Here is an 8,096-nt window from a genome sequence, read left to right on the forward strand (position 1 = left end):
GAGGTAAGACTAACCAGCCTATAGTTTCCCGGGTCCTCCTTCTTGCCTTTTCTGAAGATGGGGACCACGTTGGCCCTCTTCCAGTCCTCTGGTACTTCACCAGAGCACCACGAGTGCTCGTAAATGATGTCAATATCAGAGCAGTCCTTCCCCTGAACGCCCCCCTTCCTCTTCTGAGTTTTTTGTTTCCCTGCAAGCCCGCCTTCAAAACATTTTGAAACATCCAAAATGCTTCAGATGGTTCCGTTCTGTTTCGGAGATGCTTTAGTACCTTCCATTTCCTTTCAGATTCAGTTTCAGGCACTGAAATGGGCCAAAACACCTCCGAAATGCAATGGCTACCAAAGTTTCACACAGCCCTAGGAATTAAGCTGCCATTTTGGGCCATGAGGTAATCTGCAGGAAGGGGTGGGACTGCCAGGGACCCTCAGCCTATCAGAGGTGTTGGGGGGGCACCATGCTCAGTCCAGGAATATGGTTGGTGGCCCTGTAATCCGCTCACAAAATTGGCCGGCCACCTCCGCAAATTTGGTAGACCCCTAGATATGTGCCATGCCATGTGCTGTTGACCTCCAAAACTCTCCCCTCTCCATATTAGGAGAACATTCACTGCAGGCTACAACACATCTTGGCACGTGGAATGTTGTCATATTTATACATATCCTGGAAGAGGGGAGGATGCTATGGGCCAGAAGAGTTGGTCCTAACACACAACCTGTACTCCCAACATAGCACTGAAGCTGTCACTTTTACAAATCGGGACAAACTTCAGCAACCAGCCTCCATCACCCAGCAGGGAAACTCCTGGTGTGAGATGTAGAGCTTATTTATTCCAAAGACTAATATGGCTGGGTCCTCTCTCACAGAGACCCACAGGCAAGGTTATGAATTCATTCTCCGCTAAATTAGCTGCTGGACAGGCTGCATCCCTAGCCTGACAACTTAAATCTTTATACCAGTATGGGAAGAGTAAATGTCCTGTTTCTGCAGCTGGGCTTTTATTGTCACTTGGGTAGAAGAAAGGGTTTTTTTTAAAATACCCTGGACTCTCATTTAATTTTAACACTTCGGTTTGGATTCCTGGGTATAGAAGGCTCATGCTCATGTCTGAGGGTGCCTCTGAGGCCAATTCTGACTTTAGATATGAGTTCTGCTCTGCAATTAGGTCTACTGAAAAACTGATGCCGTTGCCTGACAGTTACTGCTCACAAGTCACTCCTCTTGAATTATGAATTATTATTACTGTCATTTATATGCATAGCACTACTCAACCATTTCTAGTTCTCCAGTGACATACGAGGCCTGGTTTACAGGTATGTGTAGGGAAGGAACGACTGAACTGTCACTGGGAAGTGATGATAATCCCTTTGTAACTAGGGGTCAATAAAGGAGTTACAGTCACTTTATAGTGCTGTAGGCAGTAACTTGCACAAGACAGGATTACTACTAGCCAAGGCAGGTAGTGAGGACATCAGCCCGACTATACAGGCAGGGAGAAAGAAGAATATTAGCAAGCAGCACACAGAATCTGCTTCTGCACTGATCAACATCATAAAAATGAATGACTGGCAGCTGGACAAGATGCAAATCCAATGAGTGGCACTTGTCAAGGGACAAATCTGAACCCCAGGGAAGACACTTTTATGTCTCTCTGCCTGTGGTCTGTTAACTTAAGCATGCAAATGGCAGGCTGCATGTGCGCTTGCGCATGCACTCTGACAATGAAGCAGCAATTTTCATTCCCCTCTTTTCTGAATTTGTAAACCTTCCTGTTTGAGTCATTTTAGCCACAGTTATCTCACATCACCCATTTTCCTCTTACCACCCTGTGCAAGCAGTGGTGTTTGTGTGGGTGAGGTCATGGCTCAGCTCCCAACAGCCCTTTTTCTTTCTTACATAGTGAATGTTATACCCCGTACAGTATCCAGGTGCATCTGTGGTGACAGACCATCTTATTCCATTAGCAGCAATTACTGAATCCATCTCAATGCCACAGAGGAAAGTTAAGTTAACTGGACTCCTTTATAGCAAATCTGTCAAAAGAACTGAGTTTTAATAATGAAAGTCGCTTTTCAGACCAAGCCTGACACAGGCCTGCCTCTGCCCCTAAAGCCTACTGCTCCCTAGTTGCTGTATGTGGACTAGTTTCATTCTCCTGTCAGCTTTGCTTCATATTCTAAATCTATCACAGAGGACTAAATGGTGTCAGCTTGATCAGCACCCGCATACTTCTGCCCCTTGGGTTTTTCCTCTGAAATTTCTCAGCCACATTAGCTTATATACCATCAATGGAACCTGCACTAACAGAGGAAATCTTAAGGATATTAAGGAACTTTATCTGGGAGTAGAACATATTTTTGTCAGCGAGAAGGGAATCCTTTAAAGGGAAGTTTAGGTTGGATATTAGGAAAACCTTCCACGCAAGCAGGGTATTAAAGCATTAGAACAGGTTGTCCAGAGAGGTTGTGGAATCTCCAGCCTTGGGGGTGTTTTAAGACCCAGCTAGACAAAGCCTTGGCTGGGATGATCTAGTTGCGGATGGTTCTGCTTTAAGCAGGGGATTGATCTAGATGACCTCCTGAGGTCCCTCCCTTAATTTTCTATGACTTCCTTCTAAACCAGGCACTTTCTCAAAAGGGTCAAACACAATCAATACTGTTTGCTACAAGACTTTTGATAATCCTATTTGCAGAACATGCATCACTGTAGATTCAGGGTGCTGTGGGGCAAGGGTGGGTCCTGGTAAACTGTTTGTCTCTCAGTCCATGGGTCTCAATCCTGCCACAAAGGGCTGGGGGAACATTTATGCCAATGTAAAAACTTACTGCCTTCAATAATGGTTCTATGCAAATACAATTCCTTCTAAAGACCCATAATTAAAGCCAACAGACTTGTAGAATTGGGGTTTTACTTGATTTCCACTACAGACAAGAATGCTCAGCAGCAATACGTTTAGCATATATTGGTGCAGTTCCTTTGGTGGAGGAGATAGACCTCTACTTCTAGAGATTCTGAATCATCTGAAATCTGCTGTTAAACCTTTTTGTAGCTAACTCTTTACTGGGAGAAATAAACACACAAAATGAACCAAAAACCACATAATGTCTCCAGTGAGACAGAAAGCGAGCCTGACGCACAAGAACATCCAACCATTGTAAACACCAGCCCTGATAATGATCAAAAAAACCATGAGAAACCTGTACAAAATAGAATCTGCCATCCAGATACTGATGACAATACTGATTCAGAGTGAACTAGTACCTTTACCAACTTGTTCAAAAGCACATGGTCCACATGTTACATTGAATCATAACCAACTCCCTCTCCTAAGGGGTGGGGCATGGATCCATAGAATAAGAACGGCATTTTACAGTCGGTTGTCAGCCAATTGTTGCCAATTGCACTGGGAGGCAAAGTTAAAGCTGGGTGGACAATAAATGAAGAAACAGATGTAATGGCAACTGGTCTTCTGAACTGTTAGAATATAGTCTGCTCATTGTTTGGGGGTTTCAAGAAGTGCAGAGTTTTTATGAATCCATACAATACAGACAACCCCTGCTTAGCGCTCTGAATTGGTTCCTGAAAAACCGAGCATTAAGCGAAATGGGGGTTAAGTGAAACCAAAAGTTTTTGACAATCCAAGATGGCGACCACAAGTGTTTTTAATAACCCAAGATGGCGACTGAGAGTGTTATAATGAAACGCGCTGAGCATCGAGTGAAATCAGGTATCAATTTAAAATGAGTTATAGTGAAACAGTGCTAAATGAAACTGCGTTAAGCAGGGGTTGCCTGTATTTTTTATGGGCTGGGCTCCATTGAAACTAGTTCTCACTGGTCCTTCTTTATTACAGGTCTTGTTTCTAAACTTTGTGTACTGCCCCATTTATTTAAAAAGTGCTCCTACAGCTTAATCTGGGTTTTTTACAAGCTCTGAGGAAGTGAATTCCTACTGTTTTGTTTTGTTTTTTTACAGATTTCATAAAGCCACCTTGGAAGACTTCCCCTGCCCAAACTATCAAATCCATGGGAAGTGTTTCTGATGGCTTGCTGCTTAAGTTGTGGGTTTAACAGACAGTGCACAACAAAAGTAAAGCAGAAAAGACCTCTCCACAAAGATTTTAACACTCTGCCTTTCCCCAATTTCCTGTGGTGCCATGCACAAACACACCCCATATTCCTCCCTCAGTTTCTATGATGTCTCTGCTATGTAGAAGGTAGGATACATTTTTATCATGCAGATTACCCAAAGTGTGTGCATGTGTATGCATGCATACACATGTGCAGCATAAGCTTTCATGGGCTAAATTTCATTTCATCACACTCTCCTTTGTGCCATTTCAAGTATCCCAATGTTATTGGGACACTGTGCACCTCCATCACTCAATTCACCTTACCCCCACCTCTCAGCATACCCAAAGCCCTCCTTTTTCCCTGGGGTGCACAAGTGCAGGCTTCCTCCACACATCTTGGTGACCCGCCAACTCTTCATCCCCTGCCTCGCTGCATTCCCCTTTATTTACTTGCTACCCCGCCATCTCAACTTTGCCCTAAAAGTGGGAGTCACAAGGTGGTCAGTTTCTGTAACCAAGTGTTTTTCTTTATAAATCCAAGCCACCACTCATTCTCTTATTAGCCTCCTTTATTCTGAGTCCCTCTTCTCAGCAACCCAGAGAGGTTTGCCTTTAATAGGCTACACAAGTCCAGAAAGACAAGGAATAGAAGGTAAAATACAGATCTGGTTTCAAAACACCAGCGACAAAGTTCTGTTCTATTTTCACCCACCTCCTGAGAAAGGACACCCCCTCTCTCCCGCAGTATTTCAGAGGCTCAGCTCCCCCTGGGAGGCTGATAACGAAGCATCGACTCCATCCTGAATCTGCCACTCTGTAATAAAGGCTTATGCTGAATACAGCTTGTGCAGAGACATGCTCTGGGTAGCCTTTGGGTAGGCAGACAGCTGAAAAGAAATGCTACGAGCTGCCTAGCCCCAGCCAGGCTCCAGCCACTGCTCCACTGACACTGTCAGAGATCTGCTGTTCTCACTTGACTAGATGGAAGGATCCCAACTATTGTCTCCTACCATGAGCAGCAGTTCATTTACAGAGGCAATTCCCCAAAGGCAACTCACCCACATCCTGCCCATGTCAATCAGCTCATTCTTGTACCTCAGAGAGTCTTTTAGGACCTGGAAGGGAAATGGAGAAGAGGCAGTCAGAGGGCAAAGAGAGACACAGAGCTTGCTAGCCAGCCAGCCACACTGCCAGGCTTCTAGCATTACAGAGAAAAGCTTTAGTTTGTGAGAAGAGTTTGATTTAGCACCGAGAACACGAAATAAGAAACAACACCTCTGGGTTCTACTCCAGGCTCTGTTCCTGAGCGAGCTACAGCATGTGCATGCCTTAATTTCCCTATCCATGCAACAGAAGCAACAATCCACCCCCAGCTCGCACAGGTTGAGGTCTTGTTTATACTTGGAAATTTACAGAGATAGATGTTTTGGAATAACTTCCTGTGAAGATGTTCTCTTTCCAGAATCACAGGCAACTTTTATTCTGGAATAAGGGCATGAACAAATGAATAAATTACAGTAAATTAGAACAGAACTGGGACCTGCCATGGAGCAGCCAATGCAGAGCTTATTCTGTGGATTAGGTGTTTAAATGTGATCCTATTCCATCCCGTGTGAGCCCCTGAAAATCTTATCATTATTTCACCTGCTTTTGTAATACCAGGTCCTCTAAGCCTTAAGTTTAAGTCACAAAAAGCAGCATGGTGGAGGAGCACCAACTGAACTTTTGTTACGTTTTTCAGGGGATCAAGCTGGGTGGAAAAGAATTATACTTAGGCACCTAATGGGCAGAATAAAATCTGGCCTCTAGTGGCTGGGTGCCCAGAATTACCCTGCAGGAAGTAAAACTTTAACTAAGGCAAGTTAACTTTTAATAAAACAAGGGTTTTGATTCCACTGTGGTATGAAAGCAAGCACATGGACAGTCAACATGCATCAGTTCTTCCACGGTAAGTCCCTGCCCCCTTCACATTCCCTGATGTTTGCCTGCCACACAGAGTATCCATGGAGAGAGTTATTTTGGAATAGCTATTTTCACAAATCTCCAAGTGCAGGCAAGCCCTGAGAAGGCTTAATTTGTTCATGTCTGGAAAGTGCTTGAGATTCTGTGAATGAAGATGGAGAAAGGCAAAGAATTACTGTTCTTGAAGAGCATGCGTCTATGCAGTGGGCTTCCCTAGCATCTAGCAAAGAGGAGATGGGAACCACAGCAAGCAGAGGATTGGCTGAAGGATAAGGCATGCTGAAGAATGCAAGATTAGTCACTGGGGAAGAATTCTTTCTGTTTCCAGGTCTCAGCTTTAGGTTGGGACAGACAAGTGATGGATTAAACACTTCTATTGTCCTGTACAAACTGTTAAACAAAAAAAGTATACATCTTTCCCTTGATCAGCTAAAGACCTGGGCCTGAGGAAGCACCAAGGAGTGGGTAGAGGCCATTGTTAGCATGGATTTATGACCCAGATACTTTGTTCTGGGCAGACCCAAACCATCAGACTGACCACAACCCCTCCACTCGATAACAGGGGAATTTTACTGATGCACAGTGATAGCAGATAAGAATAATGCAAACAATGCTATAGCTACCAGTCCTAGAGCTAACACAAGGTGAAGGTATATGAGCTTCACCCTGAGGTTTTTTCTTGAATGCCGGATGTCAGCAGCTTGGAGGTCAAAGACTTAGGCAACACAGTAGGGTGGGTGAGATGGGCTGGTGGTATGCCCTCTGGCCATGTTGGCCTTGGGTTCCCCTCTCAGGGGCCCTCTGCTACTCCGAAATCCCTTCTTTTGTATTCTTTCTCTCCCTCTGATGACTCTTTATTTCCAGGCATCGTTGATTGATCTGTCTCCCTGTGGTCATCATACTGTCAACATTCTGTCCTGTCAGCATATTCCTTTGTTTCACAAACCCATCACATGCACACATCCTAATCTGGTTCTGTCCAGTATCCTCCTAATTTTGTCAGTTCCCCCAAAATCAGAAACCCCAAAGCACTACAGTTGGGTACTGTGACCTGGCCAACACGGCAGAGTCCATTATCTCTGTTATGGTACACTGTTCATGTTATGGAACAGTGTGGTACATATCTTCAAATTCCCAGCCTATGTGTCTTCTTGCTTGTTTGCCTGTATCAAACACAGTGGGCCTTGAAGGAGACTTTGCCATAAAAAGGCTTTTAAAAATCAACTTGTCGTTACCCTGGACCATTGTTCTGATGCAATATCTACTTTACGTATAAGCCAGTTCCCAAAAGCAAACCTCTAAATACTAGGGGTGCACCAACAGAGATTTTGGGGGCTGATACCAATAGCTGATATTTAAGGAGGCATATTGGCCAATACCAATCCAATATGCGATACAGCTGCCTCCAAGTGCTAAGTCTGGTGTGGTGGAAGAGGATGGGGAAGGGAAAGGGCTCTTCTCACTGGAGGCTGGATTTGGAGCAGGCTCTGGCAGCACTGCTGCAGCTACCCCAAATTTCACCACAGCTCTGCTCCCAGCCCCGTGCCGCTGCCTGGCGCAGCTGCAGCTTTTCCTGGCACTTGGGTGGAAGTGGGGCATTCAGCTGGGGCTGTGTCAGGCAGCAGGCGGCAGTGTAGGGCTGGGATTGGAACTGTGGTGAAATGTGGGGTGGTAGCAGCCTCCTCCCAGGATCGCAGAAGCCTGCTCTGAGCCCAACCCCCTGCGCTGAACAGATCTAGGGGCACATGATCCCCTGGCTCCACCCTCCCCCACGAGCTGCAACTCTGTCCCATGCCCCACCCCCCAAGCTGTGCAGCACATGCCCCCTCTCTCACCACAGGGGGTGTTGATCTGTCCCCCCAAGCCCCTTCCCTACCCCCTCCCCTTCTGACTTACCAGCTGGAGGCAGCTCTCCATGCTACCAGTTCCGCTCCATGTTGCGCTGCGGCTGCGTGCAGCACAGGCATTTATTGTCCAGATTACTGGGCCCATCGGGCTGATATCCCATATAGACAATTTTCTTCATATTGGTACTGATTTGATATTGGACCGATGTATCAGT

At 45.5% G+C, this 8,096-nt stretch overlaps 1 protein-coding gene across 4 annotated transcripts in view; it reads right to left on the bottom strand.

The window, feature by feature from the left end:
* The window catches only part of HIP1 (huntingtin interacting protein 1), a 165,039-nt gene that overhangs the window by 62,146 nt on the left and 94,797 nt on the right, over positions 1-8,096 (bottom strand). For all 4 annotated transcript variants that reach the window (XM_019546425.1, XM_019546428.1, XM_019546427.1 and 1 more), the window contains exon 4: positions 5,131-5,187. In XM_019546425.1, the coding sequence (XP_019401970.1) occupies positions 5,131-5,187 (57 nt within the window). The remainder of the gene's footprint in view (positions 1-5,130; positions 5,188-8,096) is intronic.

This window comes from Crocodylus porosus, unplaced genomic scaffold (assembly GCF_001723895.1).
Source record: "Crocodylus porosus isolate Cpor-Errol unplaced genomic scaffold, CroPor_comp1, whole genome shotgun sequence".
NCBI lineage: Eukaryota > Metazoa > Chordata > Crocodylia > Crocodylidae > Crocodylus > Crocodylus porosus.